This window comes from Apteryx mantelli, chromosome 1 (assembly GCF_036417845.1).
Source record: "Apteryx mantelli isolate bAptMan1 chromosome 1, bAptMan1.hap1, whole genome shotgun sequence".
Classification (NCBI taxonomy): domain Eukaryota; kingdom Metazoa; phylum Chordata; class Aves; order Apterygiformes; family Apterygidae; genus Apteryx; species Apteryx mantelli.
In genome coordinates, this window is record NC_089978.1 from 29,907,082 (window position 1) to 29,930,612 (window position 23,531).

Consider the following 23,531-nt stretch of genomic DNA (forward strand, 5'->3'; position numbering starts at 1 on the left):
ATTTATTTTTAAAGATTCTTTAATAATCAAGTTTTTCAAAGCAACTTAGAAAACAAGCAAACCTTCATACATGGAAGAAGGAACACTATCTACTGGTGACAAATACATTCAGTGCTGATGCTTCAGAAGATCAATTCCTGGGTTGGTATACAGTTACCCATACTATCTAATAAACATGTAAAATAAAACTTCTGAAGTCTAGACCTAAAATTACGATCTTCTGTATGACTAATACGACATCCTTGTATGATTTTCTCATTTTGACAGACTATTTTGTAAAATATTTGGGACACAGATGAGAGAACTGTAGTAGGTTTTAAATTATTATTTTGTTAAGAAAAGTTATGAAAGTGTGTTAAATTGTATAATTACTAAAATTACACAACATTAAACTCTTTCATTCCTAGAGCGTTATAATCTTTCTCTTTGGCTTAACAGCTCCTCTTAAAAATCCTATGTATGCCTGTATTTGATAGAGAAGCCACTCTTTTTATAGAAAGTCACTGAACACTGACTTGTTACCTAATAGAAAATCGCTTTTGTCTCAAGTTGCAAGTCCATGAAGGTAGAAACACTCTGTTTAAAGAAGGTTAAAGTTTGCTCAGTGGTAGATACCAAGAGGCTAGCTTAAAGGGGCTAAATTTAATGTTGTAAGTTATCCTGCTATTTCTGTTTAAAAGACTGAGAAAACATAGAATCTGTAATTTTGTGGTCAAAATTCATGGCAACCCAATTACACCTGATGTACTCAAACCGAGCAGTCATCCTTGCCTAGCAGCCATCCTACCCACAGGTTGTAGCCTTGGAATACAGAAATGTTGGCAAAGACGAGAAAGGGGCACAAAGTCAGAGTTTCTATGTTCTGCGGCAAAAATGCCCCAGAGATCATGCAATTGTTACAATGCAGGAAACAATGCAATCATGCTATTGTTTCCTTTCTGAAGGGCTGCATTTCCTACAGAAAGCTCCCAGCAGAGCAACAGGGAGCAGAAGCCAGCTAACAAAGATGATTTAGCAGGAGTCTGTAGCTGAGAAAATGTCTCTGCCCGCTGGGAGGAGCCACGAGTCAGAGTTACCATCCATCAGCTTGACCTGGAGCAGGCGGGAGAGCCATGAAACACATTGCCCCGCTGAGCCAAAGGAGAGTTAATAGGGTGTATCCATCAGAGGAGATCCTAGTCCTCTGACTGCAGGAAGTAGTTTCAAGAGGAAACGCTATCTTGTGTTTCACTACTGACAAAAGGGGAAGATCTTATTGCCTCCTCCAGCTGCCAACCACAGCCATCCCGCTTCCTCTGCCATGCCAGCCCTGGTGTTCATCAAACCCTTTACTGAGCTGATTCAACACTCTGAGCCAGCAGGAAAACGCCCACGTCTTTTGCTGATTTGAACTGGTTCACAGGTGGATCCAGGGAGCGACAAGGCCAGTGCAAGCTGAACTGCAGGCAGGAGGTCAGAAACAGAGAATGGGGCAGATGTGAGGAATAAAATAGGACCTCTCTTTTTCTCATGGTGGTTAGAATTGCTCAGTCCATCTGGTGAAACTACAGACTCACTGAGAGCAGACAAAATGGGGCCATTATCCCTGTACTTAGTAGAGAAGTAGTTGGTTGGTGAAACACTGTTTTCCTTGTCTTCCTCTCTCCTTCCTGTAGGTCTTTGTCTTGCAATGCTTATTTGTTTAATTGTTTGTGACCATAGAAGAAAAGTTTCCTGAGTGCCAAAATTTAATTTTCTGAGTATATGCTTAAAGGCTTAACTCAGTGCTGTTTCAGTAAAGATTCCTGGAAGTTAAATGTTCCTTATTCAGTCAAAAGCTGACAACGTTAAGGGTACTTTTCGCACATAAGAAATACTGCATTGCATTTTTTAAACTTTCAGTTGAAATATTTCCATAAAGTTCTTAGGGCAGATACGTGTGTGGTAATCTTCCTCCACATGGGTGCTTGTTGTGTAGCATAAAAGATGCTGTTCTTTAATTGGCACATGCACTCATCAATGTCAGAAACACATGTAAGGGTTCAAAGCCCATTTATTTTAGACATACTGTGAGCTTCAGAAACATGGGAAATGATTTTTAAAAATCAAAACATTGCAGCTTAATTTTTATGACCAGATTCTGAACTGTGGCCACATTTACTTGTTGCTGGATGAATAGGGAGTGCGTTATGATTCCCAGTTCTGCAGGCTGTATCACAGGGCTGCTCTGATTTAACACTCACCAGTATATGGTATCTAATAGAGACTATAATAAGGGATGATAGGAAAAGAGGTAGGAGGAAAGAACAGGCTTGAAAAAAACTGTTTCAAACACATTTCTCCAGTGTATTGTACTCTACATTATCTTTTACTCCTCTGAAAGCGGGTAGAAAATACTGTACTATCAAAGAGTATTTTTCCTCCTGGTTTTTATGTAAGTAAAATAATTATGGTAATTATGACAACTCAAACATTTTTAATTAAGAAATTGGATTCAGGCCACAAATATCTAGTATCTATTGCCTCTGTACAAAATGTCAACCTGTAACTACCGAGGAAAATGACCCAGAAAACAACCCAGGAAAACAACCCCTTTCCCTCCCCCCAAAGTTTGTAATTTTACATGTTCCACCTTATTTCAAGAAAAAGAGTTTCTTCTCCTTCTAGAACAATTTCACCCTTCAATATGAAAAAAAGCCTGTCATACCGCTCAGGAAGTTAAACAGTGATCAACAGACCTCGTTAAGGCAAAACTGTTGTACCTTTAAAATTCTATTTCCTTTCCTACTGTTCTGTTTATTGCCCCTTTCAACACAATTAAACTAGGTCCAGGTAGGTGGCTATCTGTACATTACAGGTGTGTGAGAAGAATAGCTTCTCTGCAATACTTATCTCTCCTGCAATGCTATTTACAATTACAGGGATTACCCTGAAGTGCTATCAGAGGCATTTCAGCTCACCACAGTCACATCTTAGCATTCAGAGGAATATATTTTATGTCAATTTTTTATATATTTTCTGACTTAAAAGCTTTGTTTTACTAATGTGTTTACAAATTGCCAAAGTTCCCATTTGTTTTAATTGCTCAAATTGTCATTCCATTTGTCATTTACACAGCTAGAAAAGCCAAAGCTATGTCTCATTGCTATCACACAACATATTTAAGTGTGGGTAAATAAGAGCTGTAGGGAATACAAATTGAATAAAGAACCCCAGCCTCTTCCCTAGTTTCACTTATGTAGGGGAAAGAGGAGAGGCTTTGTTGGAAATGTGTATTTCTGGAGTGGAGGAGAATTTTGTTGTGTATAAATCCATTAGCGAAAAACAGTCACCTCTAATCCATCCCTGATTTGTTACCAGATGGGAGAGCAAGGGCCGCCAACTCTCCCAACTGACAGAGAAAAATCATACACATTTTGCCTTCTTTATTCAGTGTAAATTCTAAGAAAAATAACAACCCTGTTAGCCTTCTAAAAAGGTTTAGACAGTGCGGTGAAATTATAAATTTCCAGCACCAGACATGTTTTATTTCAATGTAAACACTTTAAATCCCGAACCTAATCTTCAATGCCCTCTGAAGTTTCCAGCAAACAAGGATACCATCCCACTCTTGATGCCTGCTCCATGTTAAGCTGATTTAAGGTGGAGTGCAATAGTACCGCTACCCAGATGGGCTTCCTCATGTCCTTCATTATGCTGGCTCAGAAAGCTAAACAGATGAAAATGGCCTAAAAGGAAAAATTAATTTTTCTGCCAAATCAGGAATTCCCGGAATTGACTCTCCACCTGGTCACAGGAGCACTGGTTTCTATGCATAGCAGAGAACAGGACTACATGGCCAGAAGGCAGGACTACCGCAGCTTAGATTTAGGTTGTTCTTAGCAGCATTATGGTACACATATACTCAAAATGTCTTTAAGCAAATAAACTTGGGTACTAGAAGCAGTCCAGCTTCAACATGGAGTTTTGGGTCAATGGGTTCAGAGGGAAAGTTCTTAGGGTGAAAGGCAAGTAATGAAGTTCTACAAGGATCAGTCTTTTATTTCACATTTGCATTAATGACCTGGGCACATAAACCAGCAATGCATTAATGAAAGCTGCAGATGAGAGTTTTATAAACTCAAGGCATAATAATATCACACAAAAATAACTATGTGATTTTGAAGAGGGCATGAATAAAAATGGGATGACATTTAGCTTTACAAGTGGAAGGTTATGCATTCAGAGATGACAATTGTTTCTAACTTAAGGTGTGCTCTCTTTACTTAGAAGCAGGGGGATGAAAAAGCTCTGAGATCACTAATGGATTACAAAACAAAGATGCACCACTAATGTAATACAGTTGTGAAAGGTAAATTTGATGAAATAAAAGTAAATACAGGAGACACTGGGAAATAGTAATGTCACCATACAAGTTGCTAGTGAGTTTCTCCTCATTCTTTTTTGAAAAAGCTCAGTTCTGTGTCCAAATGAAAGCAACAGAGGGGTGAAAAACTAAATTTCATAGGTGAGCATTGAGCCAGTCCTTAGATAAGAAATTAGTGACTCCAGTGTGTCAATTGCCTCTTCTACAGTATTTCTTCTACCACCTTATTCCCTAATGAGACCCCCAACCAACATAGACATGCCAAAGTGCTTGCCATGATCAGTCTGGCAAGTGTGAAGTGGTAACAAGCAGCTCAGTCCACAGTGAAAGCCGTTTTTCCTGCAGAACGTAGAGGCCGGAAGAAAAATGAAAGCAGTCCGGCCAAGCATTTTTTCCAGAATAGTAATATTTATAATACCAACAGCTGGAAATTTGGTCGTTACCTGTATTAACAGATGCACTCAAAAACAAAACAAAACAAAAAAACACCTTTGTGGTTTGCTACTCCCTCTTCATTTCTGTGCAATCTTATTTAGTCTTCAGAAGAAATTAGCCTGTCAAAAGCCAAAGCCAAGCAAAATTGGAAATTATTTTTCTCCCATAAAAGCATCCATCACTACCCAAAAGCATCTAAACAAAACTTCAGCTCTTAGCCTGCCCCCTCTCTAGCAAGCAACACGTGAACAGCTGGATTTTAAGTACTTTGGAGTCAGTGCTTTATTTGCTGCTGTGTTTCCTGTGTTTCTCTGCGTAGCTTCAACAAGCAACCATGGGACGTTTTGGTTTTCTTTTGTGAGTGACAGACTCAAACCCCAGGTAACCAGCCCCAATGACGAATCCCTCCCACATTAAACATTTATATATACGTATATATGTATGTGTATATATATAATATGTATGTATGTTTTATATATGTGTGTATATATATATGTTTTATATATACAAACACACATATACACATACATACTATACACACACACACACATATATACGCGCGCACACACAAACCCTGTTTAAATCCAGAATTCTTTTGCTCGCTTTTATTGAAAAGAGATGTGGTTCAGCCCTTTTCAAAGGCTCCTCAGCCCCACCCGCCCCACGGCGCCGCCGCCACCACCACCGCCCCGGCCCGGCCCGGCTCCACCCGCTTCTCTCGGGCCGCTGGCGTCACACCGCGACGCCAGCGGAAGCGCGGGGCCCCGCGTCTGGGCCCTGCCTCCTCGCCGCCGCAGCCCGCAGAGTGGCTCCCGCAAAGGCCTTGTTAGAAATGGCATCCCCATCTAGCAGGGCACCTCCTCTCTGCCTCGGTCTCCCCCCTCCCCGCGTCTCTGCGGCGCCGAGACAGGAATCCCTCTCTCTCTGCCCCGCAGTGGTCGGAAGACCTTTTTCTCCTTTTCCTCTTTGCTCAGGCGCGGCACGGGCAGCCCGGGAGGCCGGCACGGCGCGAAGGCCCAGCCGCGCGGCTGCCGGGGCTGACGTGTCGGTGGGGAGCGGCGGCGGCGGCGGTTTGGCCAGGCGCGGCCCGGCCCAGGGGGATCATGTGAGTGACGGGGCCGCGGCGCCCCTCCCCCCCGCCCCGCGCTCTCCGCGGCGCCCCTCACCCTGCGCTCTCTCCCCCAGGTCGAAGGTTACCTTCAAAGTGACGCTCACCTCGGACCCGCGGCTGCCCTACAAAGTGTGAGTGCGGCGGGGGGCGGCAGCGCGGCGGGGAGACCCGCTGCTCTGGGCCGCGCCGCGCCGCGGGGCCGGGCTGGGCGGCCGCGCCGCGCCGCGGAGGGAGTTCGGGAAAACGGGCGGCAGCACAAGCGTGAGCTCCCGAGCCCCGTGCGCTATGGCTGCTCGTGTTGCAGTCATTTCCGCTGTGCTTTCCCCTGAACGGGAAAGGCATTTTTTCCCTCTGTGTGAAGCGAAATACAGTTTTTTTGTTGTTGTTTGAAGTAGTCTGTAGTTTATCTTGGAAGTCACGTGATCTGTTTTCACTTAAATTGTCATTTCAGGCTGAGCGTGCCTGAAAGTACACCTTTCACAGCTGTCTTGAAGTTTGCTGCAGAAGAAGTAAGTAGAGAATGGTAACATTGTTTTTTAACTCTGAGTATTTCTGAAAACAGGGACTTTTTACTTGAAAAATACAGTGGTTAATTCGGCATAAAATAGCTTTTTTCCTGTTGCTAGATATGTGTGGATACGAGCATTACCAATATCTGTGTGGACTTGCCAAATCTTCCAGAATTCAAAATCTGGTAGTTCTTACACAATTTGCATATGTTAGCAGTAGATATAGACAGACTTTCAGTTTTTCTTTGTAATTAAATTAAACAATTTTATACTAGCAGCACAAAAATCTGTGATAGTGAACACAGATAAGTAAAACATATACTGAGCATTTAACATTTTAAATAATTTCTGTAGACTGTTCATAATATTCTTAAAAATTAATCAGAAAATTCTTAAGTTCTTTTCACATACAGTTCTAGTAGGCTCTGATTGTGGAAAGCATATAATTTCTGATTATAGAAGGCATTGAGATTAGGCACTTGAGCTAGGTTCAAAAAGAGACTTAAGCAAATAAGATATGGATACTGTATTCTTAGCTTCTGTGTGTTTGATCTTTCACGTGGAATCCAAAATCCAAAATTAGGTCCCTAAACTGCCTGTAAAGTATGCTTGAAGAGGCATATCCTATTTATTTCAGATTAAATATACAAAGTTTAAGAGATGTTCAGATAGGGGTAAATAGTAAAAATCGCTCAAAAACACAGTTGTTTTTATTGTCTAGTTAGCAAAAAGTTTTAACTAAGAGTCTGTTCCTGCAGTCTCTCTTTTTTTTAAGATAAAACTGTGAAATCTTGGGATATTTAAAATTAATTTGTTAAAGGAGTGAAATTGTAGTAAAATAAGTAAATAGGAAAGATAATGGATAAGGTGTCTTGAGTTTCCATATACTTTTAGTGTTATAACAGTATGTGACAAAAGTTCTTATGCTGGGGGGAAGCTATGGGTTGGTTGTCTGTTGTAACTTTTCTTGAACAGAATAATATATACATTTAAAAGACATTTGCTGGTTTAGTTGTCTTTTTTTTTTTTACTGTCAGTTTTGACATTATTTTTTTATGATCTGAATTAATGCAGCTGTATCAGTCAATTAAATTTATTTCATTCTCTGTGTGAGACTCACTTTAATACCATAGTCTGCAAGCAGCTTAAGGTGCTGTAAGGTGTTATATCCTCCAAAAGCGACCCTGGCTCTTGCTTTCTTCTGTTCTGTCACCCCTTTGAACACGCCAGCACAAGAATGCATACTGCCACATAGAGACTCAGTTTGGAGAAACAATGTGAGTTAAAACTCAGACCTTTTTACTTGCTGGGTTAATCTTCACACACATTTTTTCTCTAATCTGGATTCATGCCTTAGATGCTGGATGTTAATGGGTGATATGAGGGAACAAGGAAGACTGGGGCGGGACTGAGCAGCTTGAGATACCAGAGGTGAGGGGACACTTCTCCTGATGGGAGAGTTGCCGTCAAACCTGTTAACTTCATCTACTTATAAAACTGCATCTTTACAGTCAGTGATATGGTTCTCTGTGAAGTGGATTTAGAGAGGGATTATTTAAATATTCACATTTAACAAAACATTCCTTTAGTTTAGAATATTTTGAGTGTCCATGGGACCTCAGAGGACTGTGGATCAGCCCATTTTTATAGAATAATTGTAGATGTTTTTTGGATGCTTGAAAGAAAAATGGAAAATGTGTGATGGAATGGAAAAGAGCCCATTATTGTTAGTGCTCACTTATGTAATTGCATTAAATGCATATAGATTTTTTTTTTCTTTTTTTTTAAAGGAAATTGCAAATAATGCCTCTATTTCTTTCCCCTAAAACAGTGTTAAAGTACTTAGGCTTTTGTATCAGCTTGTGTTAGTGCTAAATAGAAATTAATGAAACAAACATATAATTGATTTTTTCAGAATATAATGCTGTTTTTAGTTGTCTTTGCTGATGTGTTACTGAAGCTTTTTACATCTCTGAGACAAGGCAGGACAAAATGCTTTGTAAATAGAAGGGGAAAAAAACATTCTTAGCTTCATTCCTGGGGAAGAGTGTACTTTATTTAATTTTTAATTCAGGCCCTTTATTTTTTCTGAATCTGGTGTTGAAGGAGAAAGAATTTCTGTCTTTTTATGTGTTTCACGTTCCTTGAGTTGAATATCTTGGCATTAACTTATCATATCACATCATGATCCAGATAACAGTTTCAGAGCATCTTATACAAAACAGATAGGGAAAGGTTCAAACTGTAGTCTGGATTTGGAGCAAAGATGTTAGTTGCTCTTCAGGCTAAGCGGACTGACAGTGTCCTAAGCGTCTAGAGCTCTTGGGGCAAAGTAGGACTTAATCTTGGGAGCTTTTGACTGTTAAGCCTTAGCAAATTTCCACTGACTTCTTTTTCAGAGTCTTACAGTTTTCAAATCAGAATTTCTCTGGAACAGTAGAACTAAAGTATGATATAGAATGTTCATACTGTATTTCATGTGTAAGTCACAATGGTTTGGATAGTTACAGTTTTTTCCAAGAAAAGTTTTCTGAATTATTTTCATTGGGCAAAACAGTATGTATTCCTTCAGTCTTTGCTTGGAAATGCATTCAAAGCATAACAAAGAAACATGTGAAAGTTCAATATACACAATTGAAAGTTGGCACAGTTAAATATGAAAGAAAAATGGATTAGATATGGGAAACTCTCAGGAAGTTTTATAGTTTGTAGCAGTCTCAGCCCTTCCCAACTTACATATTTGAATGTGATAGGTTGTATAATGCAAATTTAACTCCTTGAGTTCTTTTTTTTTTTCCATGTGTGTCTTATAGACTATATATAAAAACATTCATTGAAATATAGAGTATAGGGAACACTGTTCTTTTCAGTTTGCATCTATTTATAGATTTCTTCACAATTGTCACAGTGTATTGTGGCAGTATTAATGTTTTCATTTAGAATTTGTGGTACCTGTTGGTGCTTTTTTTATATACCTATCAGTTATTTAGTACATATTCCCTGAGTACACATTTGCACAATTCCACAAATGTAAGAGAGGTTTTTATTACCAAAATTGTCATCAGTTTCCAATAAATAAAGTTAAATTTTATTGCTTCATAAATATACATATTTTTAAAACTATTCTTTTTTATTCTGTTATTGTTAATAGATTGGTGCTAAAATACTGCATTGTAATACACTTACCTGCTTTATTGCTCCAAAAGGAGATGAATTTGTTGCTGTAGGAGATTTTTATCGTCTTTTTAAGAAAGGGATACAATTGTTGGCATAAGATTGTCCTCTTTTACTTATAATTTGATTGTAGATATTGACAAATGTATGTATTAGCACTGCAGAAAGTAAGTTGTGCAGTAGCCTCAGTTATTGATTCATAAGCCTTTTAAAGCGGACATAAGCTGTTTTTAAAAATGTGAGAATTTGGGGTAGGGGGCAGGGTTTGTTACTTTGTTACCCGTTCTGGTTTCAGAGCCAGCCAGGGATTATGAACTGAATATGGTATTTCTTTGCCACTTGAGCATCCATTTAACTTCCTGTCATAAAAAGCTTGTGTATTTTCAGTGTTGGAAGTGTATGCTTAGCAAGCACAGGAAGGATTTTCTATTTAAGGTCAAATAAAATATTAGGCATGTAGTAGTAAATCATGTTGCCCCCAAATTATGTGCAATTATTTCCAGTGGTAGTTTCCATTTGTATATTACACTTGCGATCTTTCTCACTGTAGTGAATACCTAGCTGGCAACTGAATGTAGTAAACACTATTGCTGTTTGGTCCAGTATTTTGGACTAAGATAAGTGTTTCATCCTCTTCTAATACAGTATCATATGAAAGAGTATGTTAACTACTGGATCTTTGACAGTTTTCCTGGATGACTGCCACATAGTTCTTACGTGCACCTAGTGTGACTGCATCAGATATGTTCTCCTCCTAAAAAGCAAAATGGCACAAAATGAGTGCAAATGTCCAATCTTCTGCTGTGAATGATCCATCCCTTTCAGGCATTGTCATATATCAAAAGAGATGGAGAAGAAATGAGCAGAGGCACTCAACATTCTAGAAATTACTTCTTTTTTTTTTTTGTCAGATGACGTAGGATGAAAGATAGGTGGTATCACCTATTTACATTAGAAATCTGTTTGTTGAAAAATAACTAAAGTATTAAATTAACCAGATGTTTGCTAGCTTGTTTGGGGTTTTCTTTGTGTTTTATTCCTTTACTTTTTGAACTGGAGATGAACTCATTCCAGAAAACAGGATTTAATATGATTGACATTAATAATACCTCAGTGTGCAAACCTTCTAAACTTATTTTCTCCTATTATGTAAGAAAATCTGTTAAGAGACTGTTGCTAAGATTGCTAAGTGAAGAAACCCAAAGTTAGTGATCTTTAGAATGAAGGCTTTATCTTTCCTGTGTATGATATGTACACATTAGCTATTATGAGATAGAATGTTATTTTTTACATTCTTACTGTTAAATATGTAGCCCTTATTTTATCAAGTTCGTTATTCAAATCTTGCCCAGAAAACAAGTTTATTTATTCATGGACCTTTCTACAATGACACTGATAACTAATTTATGATTATCTTTTTGCCAATATTAATGTTTTCATGCTACCCTGCAAGATGAGAGAGTGACATTATTTACCTGCTACGGATAAAAAGCTAAGAGAGATTAAGTGAAAAGATTTCTGCTAATTTTGTGTGTCTGATTGGAGATAAAAAAAAAAAAAATGTTTTCCAGTATGCTAAGAATTATGTACTGTATTCAAGCACAGTTACCATGAGCTTTAGGTATTGTGAGTGCAAAGAGTTTCTGCAGATCAGACCTCAAAATCTTGAGCTGAGCAATCAGAAAATGAGGAAAGTAGTCAATGACTGTCATTGAAAAGTATGGCTTAAGTGACATGCTTAGCAGATGGGAGAACTCTGCACATCTTCCTGGGAAACATTCAGTAATTCCTTAGTTAACTCCTTTTTCTTATGCAACATAGAGAGGAGGATGCACAGATACCTGCTGATTGCTGAGACATCAGCCTCTTACCTTAGAGGTTTTTCATTGTGCTAAGTAAAAGAAAGCAAAGAAGCAACCTCTGGTTCTCAGACTAAGTAGCATTGATTAACTTGTACCCACACTGCTTTACCCTTTCTATTCTGACTGGTCTCGTCCATGGTACAAAGGGCAGTATTTTTCTCTGGGCTCAGTCTGGCTCCCTCTAGTACTAAGACATAATTAACTTTGGCTTCTTCATCCCAGTTCAGATCTTCTGAAATAATTTGAAGCCTGTGTGCAATGCAGCCCCACTTGAGTAGGGCTCATACTGTGAAACTTACTGCATATGATGCATATGGGGAGAGGGGTAGCATGAAGACACATGATGGTAGTTGAGGGTACAAAGCCGCCTAGGCTGATGTCAGAAACCTAAGAAGGGAGCCAAATGGGATGCAGTCCTATTAGTGCTTCCTCTGCCCTTCCAGTAAATCCTGGAGTGAACTCTTCCCCATAACTTTGGCTAGGATTTGTCTTGGAAAGATGCAGTTGGAGAGGTCCAAACAGGGCCAAGGAGAAAAACAGGAAATCCATTAAAATTATCCAAGATTAGCTCAAGCTAATTCTAGCTTAATTCCCCTCTGTCCACAGTCAGGGCAACAGGAAGTTCTCATTGTGATTATCTTTGTGATGGCAATAGATGCTGAGTACTCACAGAATTGATTTTGTATGATGAAAGATATTCTCTCGATGCAGATTCTGTTTTTGCATCAGATACAATTTTTTCCCCCCAACATGTAATGTCCTTGCTTTAACTTTTGGTTTTGCAAATGCTTATATACGTCAAGAGCACTCAAGTGTGAAGTCTGTATGCGTATGAGTATATACATGTGTTTCAGGTTTAAGATTTTATGTTGCTCAGTTTTATTCCAGGAGATTTTGGCATCTGCATTCTTAGCCTGGTCTCTAAGTATTACTTGTTCACAGTGTTTGACATAACAGGTATACTTTCCAGAAGTTCATTTATGTTTTTTTTTTCAGTTGCTCCTTTGTATATAATATAATCAAAGCTAGTATTTCTTAACTTTGGGGATACTTAACTTTATATTTTGTCTAATGAATAAAAATAATTGCTTTTTTTTTTTTTACCCAAACCAGCTAAAATTATTAGTTTGAATATTCCCCATTTATTTTCAACTTTAATTATCTGTCTCTTATGTTATTTTGTCCTACTCTTATTTCCTTTAGTTCAAAGTTCCTGCAGCAACAAGTGCCATTATAACAAATGGTAAGAGTATAATTTTTATATTGTACTTTCAGTTAAGAGATATTGATAAAAGCAGAAACATCTTTCCTCTCACAAACTGTACAGACTGCAAACTGAACTTAATAATATTGCAGCATTATTTATACTGCTTGTGCAAGGGATTAAACCATTAATATTAATTTGAGTGGTTTTGTCCTAGCATATAACTTGGATTTTCTATGCTGAAGTTTTCTTGTCAGCGCTTTAATGAGACTGGTTTTCATTATAGGAAATAGCTGCTCGAAGGACTGATATAATAATTATATAGGTTATTATTTAGCATGTTGTATTTTTGAGCTGTCAGTTTGGTATAACAAACTGTCCTGATGTTTGTTTTTCCTTTCCCTTCTATTTTTCCCCTTCCCCTCACCAATAAAAAATTTAATTCTTTTCTAGATGGAATAGGAATAAACCCTGCACAGACAGCAGGTAAGTTGTTATTTATGGAGACCAATGTTAAAAAGCTCAATTATTTTTCTTTAATTCATGGCAGTCCAGATTGTTGTATATTTTAAGTTTTGATTTCTCAAATGGAGGAAATATTACCCAGTAATTGGAAACTATAGTCAGTGCTGTGTAAAATATGTTAATTCCATATAATTTTTCTTCAACATTTGGTTATTTAAGTCTCTGAAAGAATAAGGCATTTGTGATCTTCAGAACTTAGTTATTTAGTGCAGTTTTAAAAGAGCAATGCTGTATTACATGTTACTAAAATAGCATGTACTAGCCATATTCTTTTTTTCCCCCCTGTACCTAGTCCAGTAGTATTTGGTACTTCAGCAGTCCAGAAAAAGTACATTTAGAAAATAATACTCAGTTTCAGTGCAGGAACTATGGGTAGCATGTCTTCAAAAAAAGAAGAATGTTCTTGTGTGTAGCCCTCTTGTTCCCGTTAAGAAGTTTCTAGATGAGGAACCTGTGACTTACACGTGGAGGCCTACCATAAGTCAAGAGGTCGCTTCTGTCACAGAGAAGTATAAAACCTTTGCCCATCACCTCCTGGACTGTGTGGATACCTAGTACCGATTTTGAATGATACTAGTAGTAGTTTGTAGTCCAGAAGCAGTCTTCTGTCGACCAGACTTGTTTTTTAAAAGTTATGCTTTAAATTCATTTTGAAATTATTATGATAATGTAATCATGAGCCACTTGAGGCATGAGTTATGGTGGGATGGGATATCTTGTTGCGGAAAAAATGGTAATAACTTTCTACTAAGACGTAATAAAAATTGCTTTGGTGTTTCTTGAACACAGTCATACAGTGAAAACTGTGAATATTCCTGCTTGTAAATGTAATCAACAGTTAATGGAGACTTTCTTGCCACTTCTCTGTTGTTTGCATGGAGTCTCTGCCAGGTCTCGTTCCTTTGTGCCTTGTGTGTCTGCCAGATGTTATCTATCTTTTTGGATCTAAAGAGAAAATCAGAAAATGAGGTGTTATCAGTGTACTTAGCAATGTAAGATAAATAGTATAAAGTAAAACCCTGCAGAGCATATAAGAAGAGCAGTTGCTTGACATTAGCTTTGGGTACTTCTTGGAGAAGTAAAAAGATCCACTTAAGTGTAGTGACCTAATTCTGAGGTCTGTGGTTCTATCGACAGTATCTGAAAATCAAGATCGAGCAAGCTTTTGCCCTTTTGCTCCGCATGGGTTTCTCTCCTCCCAGAGCTCACCTTAGGACACCTGCTTTACCGTTTGACAGGTGTACCGCCCCAGTCAGTTTCCCCACGTGACACTCTCCCCGTCATGATCTCATGATCAAGTGTATTAAAAACAAATGATAAAGAAACAGGTGATAATAATGTAGATTAGGTACTTGATCATCACCAACCCGTAAGGCCACATCTTCACATGACTATTCAGGGATGCTTAGGCAAATCAGTCAGTTGCTTAAGTTAAAGCATACTTATGTAATTCCTTCTCTTCCCCAAAAGTATACTCTCATTTTGTATTATAGAGCCCAAGATAGTTGCAGCTTAATCCTTTGAAGCAAGTGGACCTAGAACTGCTTTACTCCTGAATGAAAGCACACAAATGACATTTCAGTATGCTTCAAGTTATGCTCATTGAATTCACATCTCCAGTTGACTAGCTTTAGCTCTCCTAAGTGCTGATAAATGTTGAGGAAATGTCCATCAGTACTACAGAACAGGATTTGAGTAGTCAAGGATCAGGTAAATCAAAAGCATCTACGTGTAAAATATTATCATCACAATCTTACTCTTACCTGCAAGTGGAAAAATAGACACATGGACTTTTAAATGTAGAAGATAACATTGCCCTGGCACTGCTGTGTGGTGTTGCCTGTAAACTGGGGGAGAGGGGTGAGGGAACAAACAAACCCAGGACTTTCTATAGTGATGAGTATATTCATCCTTAGATTACAAGTACATGTGGTAATTTAGATACAACATCATATTCAGCCATATTAATTGCTATCCCAAAAACTTGGTGTGAAACTTTCATTTTAAACACTTTTTGCATATTTTAAAGTTCCTGTAGATTGAGCAGTCATTTTAGTCTTCAGAAACTTCCCAAAATAAGACTGACTAGGAATAAAATCTTAATAATCCTTGTAGATTTCAAAGTTTTGTGCTGTTCCATTATTTCTTCGCCCTTCTGAGCAAAAGTAATGCCTCATTCCTCAATTTCATTCTTCCTACATGATTCTGCAAAACAGGGGAAATGAAAGTTGAAGAAGCAAGGCTTAACACTTAATTCCTGTACTGATTTCAATTTGAAAGCCTCGGTAGTTCAGGGAGTAGTATGCCATAACTTTAATAAATCCACTGTGATATTAATGATGGAAATGGATTGAGAGGCGAACTGTTGTCTGCATAAGGTGTATCTGTGGCCTGTTTTAAAATTTTAGAATTTTGTAGTGGACATTGTAACACAGATACTTTTCATCTAGATTAGTAAGCTTAGTTCTCTGGTTTGCCAGAGACAGATTTTACAGAATCACAGAATGGTTGAGGTTGGAAGGGACCTCTGGAGATCATCTAGTCCAACCCCCCTGCTCAAGCAGGGTCACCTAGAGCACGTTGCACAGGATCGCGTCCAGGCAGGTTTTGAATATCTCCAGAGAAGGAGACTCCACAACCTCTCCGGGCAACCTGTTCCAGTGCTCTGTCACCCTCACAGTGAAAAAGTATTTCCTCATGTTCAGATGGAATTGTCTGTGTTTCAGTTTGTGCCCGTTGCCTCGCGTCCTGTCACTGGGCACCACTGAAAAGAGTCTGGCCCCATCCTCTTGACACCCTCCCTTCAGATACTTGTACACGTTAATAAGATCTCCTCTCAGCCTTCTCTTCTCCAGGCTAAACAGGCCCAGCTCTCTCAGCCTTTCCTCATAAGAGAGATGCTCCAGTCCCCTAATCATCTTTGTAGCCCTTCGCTGGACTCGTTCCAGTAGTGCCACATCCCTCTTGTACTGGGGAGCCCAGAACTGGACGCAGTACTGCAGATGTGGCCTCACCAGGGCTGAGTAGAGGGGGAGGATCACCTCCCTCCACCTGCTGGCAACACTCTTCCTAATGCACCCCAGGATACCATTGGCCTTCTTGGCCACAAGGGCACATTGCTGCCTCATGCTTAACTTGGTGTCCACCAGCACTCCCAGGTCCTTCTCAGCAGAGCTGCTTTCCAGCAGGTCAACCCCCAACCTGTCCTGGTGCATGGGGTTATTCCTCCCTAGGTGCAGGACCCTGCACTTGCCTTTGTTGAACTTCATGCGGTTCCTCTCCTCCCAGCTCTCCAGCCTGTCCAGGTCTCTCTGAATGGCAGCACAGCCCTCTGGTGTATCAGCCACTCTTCCCAGTTTTGTATCGTCGGCAAACTTGCTGAGGGTGCACTCTGTCCCTTCATCCAGGTCATATGGTGTTACGATGGATTTATGTTCAAGCCCTAATGGGCTTGAACAATCTCTTCATTATGTGGTCTTGGGAGACCTCTAAAAAAAGAATGTATTGTGATGATACACTCTTTGAATTGGATTTTCTAATCCTCATTATGTTGAGTAAGTAGAATAGTGTTGGTCCTGATCCATGTGCCAGAAATGTGAAGTTTGAAAAAGGGGGAGTTTTGTTCCACTATATTAATAAATTGAACAAATGTTAAATATCTTAATCTTTTGTTATGAAAGCTCTCTGCATCCATGAAATGGGGTGTTTGGGAGAGAAATATGATGGTTCTATTTTTACAAGACAACATGAAGATGAATGAGTGTAGGTAGATATTATCAAAACCCAGTATTGTAGAAGTCCATATAGTATGCTTTATATAATAACATAAAATTATTGTAATAACAGTATGAAGTTAATTTAAAAAGTATAACTTGATACACTAATTAAATAAGGCATCACATGTTTAACAGTGTGGTTTCATTTTCAAATGTTACACATTTAATAGAAGAAATTAGCAATTTAATGACAATCCTGAATACACACACAAAATGTTCTAGAGCTGTAAGTTTTAGATACTTCTAACTTCTGTACTTTCCCTTCCTGAAAAGGCTATCATGATTAGGACTATACAGTAACAAATATGAATGAAGTCCAAGAATTTTTCATGCCACAGTAAGACCGACTTACGTTTTGAACAACAGCAGAGCCTTTCTAAAAGGCAGGTACAGTTGAGGTTCTGAAGTTAGAAGCTGATGAGAGTTGTACCACATAGAGAATTCAGAATGAGTATATGCATGAATGACTTAAATAATTGTGGAGAAGTAAAGCTTGTTTTCCTGGTCTTGAAACCATTATAATATGTGAGCAAAATCAGGTATATTCAAGTACAGAACTGCAAAGTTTGAAAGACCAGAGCTTATAAGCTTATAATATAAGACTCCGGGTTTGGTATTTTTACTTATGATTGAGTTTGGTACTTTTACTTACTTTACTTCTCTCCAAAGAATTCAAGAAGAGTTCTTTGGAGAGAGCAGATACAGGGAGGACAAGGTAAAATTCTGTAAGAACATAAATACATTTCTGATATATTGGAGAAATTACTACAAAGATGTTAAACACTGACCTCATGATATTGTTGTCCTTTAAATGTGTATGCCTTTTCAGGTAACATTTTTCCTGAAGGGCTTTTATTTGATATATATGTATCATATCTAACTTAGGCATGACCAGCTTTGTTTGTTTGTTTGTTTAGGAAACGTATTTCTAAAGCATGGTTCAGATCTACGGATTATTCCCAGAGATCGAGTTGGGAGTTCTTAACGACTACTGAAAGCTTTGGAATAAGTGACATTACCATGCAGCCAAGTTGTATTTATTTTGGAACTCAGCTAATGAATTGGCCTTCTTTAAAGCTATCAAAAATGACTCCCCAGGGTTTGATCTTCCTTTAAATAGAGATAAGGTTTCACTTTCTTCTTTAAAAGGTATTAAATCATACACTCATTCTTCTTTGACAAGTAGAAGAATGGACTAGTTATCTTCTTGAAGGAAAGATGGAGCTGTCCAAAAGTGGTACTGAAAGCAGAAGGGCAAGCCCACAACCACAATCAAAAGATTTAAAATATTCTGTATTTTGAGCCTACTCGGTGGAGAGATGTTTATGATTTTGCTACAAAGAAATTGTTCTTTACTGAGTGCTAAACATTTTTTTTTTTTTATAAACCGTGATACCTACTCCCACACTCAGAAGAACAGTTTGTCCCATGTTCAAATATTTAGCTCAAATATAAGGGAAATTTCAGGGATTTGTTACTGAAATAAGTGAATAACTGCCAGATGTTCCAAAGTAATTGTAAGATGCTGAAATTATTTTAGATAAAGGAAAATACAGGGATATCTGTGCTAAAATTTCATTTGACATTTAGTGAAATTAAATAAAATACAGTTTCATAGAATTTGAGATCTGATCTCCTCAAATGAAGTGCTGTCAGCTGAAAAGGGTAGCATCATAATTTGGGAATGTATAGGTATTGGTTAAATATGTCATTCCTTTTTCAGTAAACTAACTTTGTTTCTTTGTAAAAGTCTTGTTTTGTTACTGTGTGTTACAAGGGAACCATGTAAAATTCACTGAAATGTTTGTGTTCAGGTAATACGCTTGTTTATAAATTGCCTGAGGTAAACTATCAAATGTGTATTTTAATTAGAGAAATTAATACTGCTGTTTTTCTTGAACTGATAATATTATTTTGTAATTTAATATATTTGGCAAAATCTTACTCTTTTGCATTTTATCTGTCTTATTGAGATTGTTACCAATATAACTGTCCTGTGCAATAATCATGCTCCAAAAGGATGTTCAGATAATAGTGGCAGATGTTATAGAAGTACAAAATGCCTTTCTGAGTTGGCACAAAGTAAGCACATAGAGGAAAACTCTTCTGAAAGTGATATCTGAGAATAAACGTTTTCCAACTCTAAAATGTAATTGTAAAATCCTGGGTTTTCCTTTACTTCAATAAACAATATGAACAAAAAGAAAGTTGAAGCTGTTCGTTCCTTTGTTGTTTTCTTAATTAGATTTTGACAATAAATTAAAAACTCTGTCCTTTGACCTTTTAATCAACATGTGATAGTCAATGAGAGACTCATTTCAAGCCGAAAGATTCTTATTACACGGAATTCTACAGAACACTGATTTTTAAGGGCAGAGTTCATAGTTTCTATTAATCTAATGCCACAGTATAATTAGGATGGAGAAGATTAATTGCTTCTAATTATTGTCTGCAAAATTAGTGGAAACACCTGAAAAAACACCTGGTATTAGAATATAGCAAATAGGAAATTTCCTTTCCTGTCTAAAGGTGCAATATAGTTTTAGAAAGGCTATCATGGTTAAATGCAATTTGAAACTGAGATAATTTGATGTTTTTATAGAAGAGGGCTGGGTAAAATAATTTCAAGTGACTAACATTTATTACACTCTTATTTAGGTAAGAACACCGATATTGTAAATATTTGACATTTTGTGTTGTAAGTTTGTATATTTTTATATATATATATATAAATAATATACGTATATAAAAACATGTAAAGGAACTGCCCATTTGGAACAAAAAATTATCTTTGTAGTACTTTCTGTGTGCATTATGTGTTTCTCTCAATATGGGCTCTAAAACCTGAACGTATCTTTCCTGTTTGGTAAAGCAGCTTGGTATCAGTGGTAAAATGTACTTAGTAAGATATTTGTAAATTGTTTTGATGTTGGTAAGCTTTTTTTGTTACATCTATATTATGTGTCAAACATGACTTAGGAAGAATATAAGTGTAGGACAAAGCTTTCTAGGGCTTATGAATCTTCATAAATTATCAAAAGTATGCTGTATTCCCAAACTTTGTCTAACTGAATTTTAAGTCATACTTTGGAAATCAACTCTACCTGGAATTGATATTATCTTTGACTCTGATTAGAACCTGACTGATGTTAAGTGCAAGACTTCCTTTGTCTTTGATCAGCTTTGTCGCTCCTTTGGTGAAGATGTGAAGTCAATTTGAAGGTTTGTTTTTTTTTTCTCCATATTTTACATTTCAAATGATGGCTCTTTTATGTTAACAAGTTATTTCGTGAAGAGGAATTTTTGCAGAATCCTAGACCATTGATGTGAAAAAATCTCACCAAAACTTTAAAAGAGCTGTAAATATTCTTTTGATTTTATAAAATGTTCTAAGAGAACTAAATCTATTATTTGACAGAATTTGAAGAAATCACAGAAATTTATCTGGGAAGGAAGCACAGTGATTTGATGTAATACAGAACTGGAACAGTTAGAAAAGGCCCTGATAACAGTTCTGTCGGTAGTATCTGGTTTCTTCTTTGTATTCCCAAGCCACAAAATCCAACTTTATTCAGTGTTGGAGTTTAAAAGGCCATTTTCCTCTCTTGTTGTTAATTAGTAACTGTGAAAATTGTTCACAACAGGTCTCAAAGTTCAGGATTTTTTTTCTTCGTGTATAGGTCAATGGTGAAAACCCACCTCCCATTGCTGGTCCAGTGATTAAAAAGTGCAGTCGGAGTGAGAGAAGGAACTGTGCCAGTGTGACTGCAGATGTTAGAATGAAGGTACTGGGGGCACAGTAGCCTTTGTAGCGCAGCATGCAGGTAGTGTCAAATAGAGCAGCTTAATGGGGCAGTAGAAAAACTAATTCCTGCAGTCATCTTAGTAGTGCTGTGGAGACTGCATTTCAGCAATACTGGGTGAGTTCCAAGCTCCAGCTGAGTAAAATTGAGTTCATGTGCAATACATAGTGTTCAGATTTAAATACTGTACACCTAACTAACTCTGCACCTCAATAGCAAATTTCAGCCACTGTTCCTACTGAGGAAAGGTAGCTAGAGGGGAGTATTCACAAAGGCTAACATTATCCTTGTGAAGCTAATCTCTGCAGGCTGTTTCTGAAATAAATGGAAAGTGAGGTTCCTCCAGAGGGAGATTCAGGGTAGCTAAATGAATCTTCAGTTCTGAATTGCCCTCTGGAGAAGCCTTTCTCTCTTTACTGACTCTCGAGAAAGCCTTGAGACATGAGCATGCAGGGGCTAACGTTAACCTTTGAAAATGTCCCCAACAAGCACTTCTCCCTCCTCTCAATATTGTATGTTGTAGCATGGCTCTACCTACTTGTTGTTTGGCCTGGATGCTTAGCATATGATACAAAGTTTTTAGTGTCTTGTTCAAAGGTAAAATAACATGGAAAACTTGTTTGCATGAAAACAAACCTGCTTTTTCTCTGTCATATGCTTAGTTGAAGTCATCTCTTTTTTTGCTTTTTTGTTTTTTTCCATTTTAACAGCAAGTTCAGCAGTCTTGGTGGGAGGGTGAGGGAGGGCTTATTCTTTACAGAAAGCTTTGTCGGGTTAAAATTAGTTCTGTCTGCAAACAAAGAAGAATACACGTGTACTGAAGAAGAAAACAAAAGATTCTATTACTACATTTTTTTTTTCAGAGGATAGACTTAGTCTCCTTTATCTTCCTGAAGAGGTTAAGCATTCCTGGAAAGCAGATGTTAGAGGGTTTGAAATGCATTCACGCAGCCACTAATACAAAGACCAGCTGCAATACGTGTTCCTGTTTATTACCATGAAGAAAATTATGAGGCTGTGGGTGGGAACTGTCAGTGTCTTTCACTAATGAGAAATGCCAGATACTGTCTGTAAGTACTATCTGAACATTAGATGCTTTGAGATGTTGCACCTTACAACAAAATGATACAAACTTCAGAAACCTCAGATGTTATAAAGATTCACTGTGAATGAAAAGAAAAAAAATGGGGGTGGGGGGAGAACTTTCTTACACTGTTGTGATACATGATCACTTTGTAAATCCAGACTTGCACTGTTTGTCTCCTCATAGTAAAAGCCACAAGTTTTTAGTAGGTGCAGGCTATTCAGTTTGCTGTAACAAACCTCTCACAGATTTCAGCTGAAGAGCTATAACGTTATTTACAAGACAAAATGCAAGGGAGATATGTTTCTGAAGCACATCTTCTACATCTACTGTATGTTACAGCTATGGATGATCAAAAATGGCTTGGTATCAATATTCATTCATGTTCCTGATGTTTTGCAAGCATCAGACATTATTTTGAACTGCTTTTCATATCTAGTTTTCTAAAGTAGTTCGTAATCTTTAGATAGCGTACTGGCTTTAGATTACAAAGTGTTACTAGTTTTTACTATGGGCCAAACTTAAAGCTGTGACTTTCTATTTCTTAGATCATAGGAATAGAAATGCTTCTTCTGTACCAGTCTGGGTTTTTGCAGACCCTGAATATATCTGTGCATGCAAGTAACTGAACTGTGCAGCGCTTAAGTCCTTCCCTGAGGAAGCAGGACCTTGATATCTTTACTAATTGGTCAGAATAGCTGAGCTACTGCAGAGCACACAATGGTAAGTTGTGGCAGATGCATGCCAGTAATAAATGGCTACCCCCTTTAAATATAAAGAAACTACAGAACAGAGAAATAACTCCATAGATACATGGAGTCATCATGATTCTCTTGGAGCAATGAAGTTGTTATCCCACCTTCTATTCAAGGCAGAGCTGATGTCAAGCCTGATGGAACATCTTAGGGACCTAGTCATGCAACTCTTGTACAAGTTGCCTGTGGGAAGATTGCTTGTATGTATGGACTTTTCACTAAGGTAACACTGATATGAGCAGGTTCTTAGGATTTTCACAGGTACCATGCTGGCCAACTTATTTTCCTGAAATAGCTATTGGAATGAGCTACTGATTTCGGCCATTGTATCAGTTCTTCTTGAGTGCTACTCTAAAAGATTTTAGGTTTGTTCTCTGAATATTTTTTGTACGGACTCCAGGTCCAATTACAGGAGTAATTACCAGAAATTCAGATTAATTGCACACAAAAGTTGTTGGTATTTTTTTCCTAATAATTTGTTTCTGTTAGTCTGTAAAATAAATGTTCGCAGCGCAGCAAATAGAAGCGCAGTTTGTCTCCTGCTCACTTATCAAAATGAGATCAAAGTTGGAGTCATTAAGAGAGTGCTGTATCTTCTGACATTGTAGATTTGATTTTATGTCCTGGCACAAAATAATCTGTAAAGGGCTGTTTCAAAACAACTGATTATTAGCCAGCTATTACAAGCCATTGGAAAATGCAGTGAGGTTGCTCACTGTCTTAAGAGAATGAATAGTGAGAATTTTGCAAATTTACAGTGCTACGTACTGCAAACCAAGCAAATAGCCTTCAGGAGGTTGCTGTTCAAGGGCTTAAGCAGTTCTTGTAGCCACTCAGAAATATCCACTGCTAATTTAGGTCTCTCTTTCTCAAAGTTTTTATTGAATAAAACTAGGCAAAAGAGCTAATTTGGAGCTCTGTCAGAAATGTGTGTTAAGTTCACTGTTA

At 37.9% G+C, this 23,531-nt stretch overlaps 1 protein-coding gene and 1 long non-coding RNA gene across 2 annotated transcripts; both read left to right on the plus strand.

The window, feature by feature from the left end:
• The first annotated feature begins 5,782 nt into the window (after window positions 1-5,782).
• Window positions 5,783-19,148, plus strand: UFM1 (ubiquitin fold modifier 1). The gene is made up of 6 exons (XM_067291501.1): window positions 5,783-5,885; window positions 5,966-6,022; window positions 6,343-6,400; window positions 12,640-12,679; window positions 13,094-13,126; window positions 17,859-19,148. Coding segments are annotated over exons 1-6 (258 nt in total). The 5' UTR covers window positions 5,783-5,883; the 3' UTR covers window positions 17,927-19,148.
• Window positions 19,149-20,634: 1,486 nt separating this feature from the next.
• LOC136991113 (uncharacterized) lies at window positions 20,635-23,265 on the plus strand. Its single transcript, XR_010883146.1, has 3 exons — window positions 20,635-20,726; window positions 21,608-21,814; window positions 22,377-23,265. It is a non-coding gene; the product is annotated as an uncharacterized lncRNA (long non-coding RNA).
• Window positions 23,266-23,531: the final 266 nt, after the last annotated feature.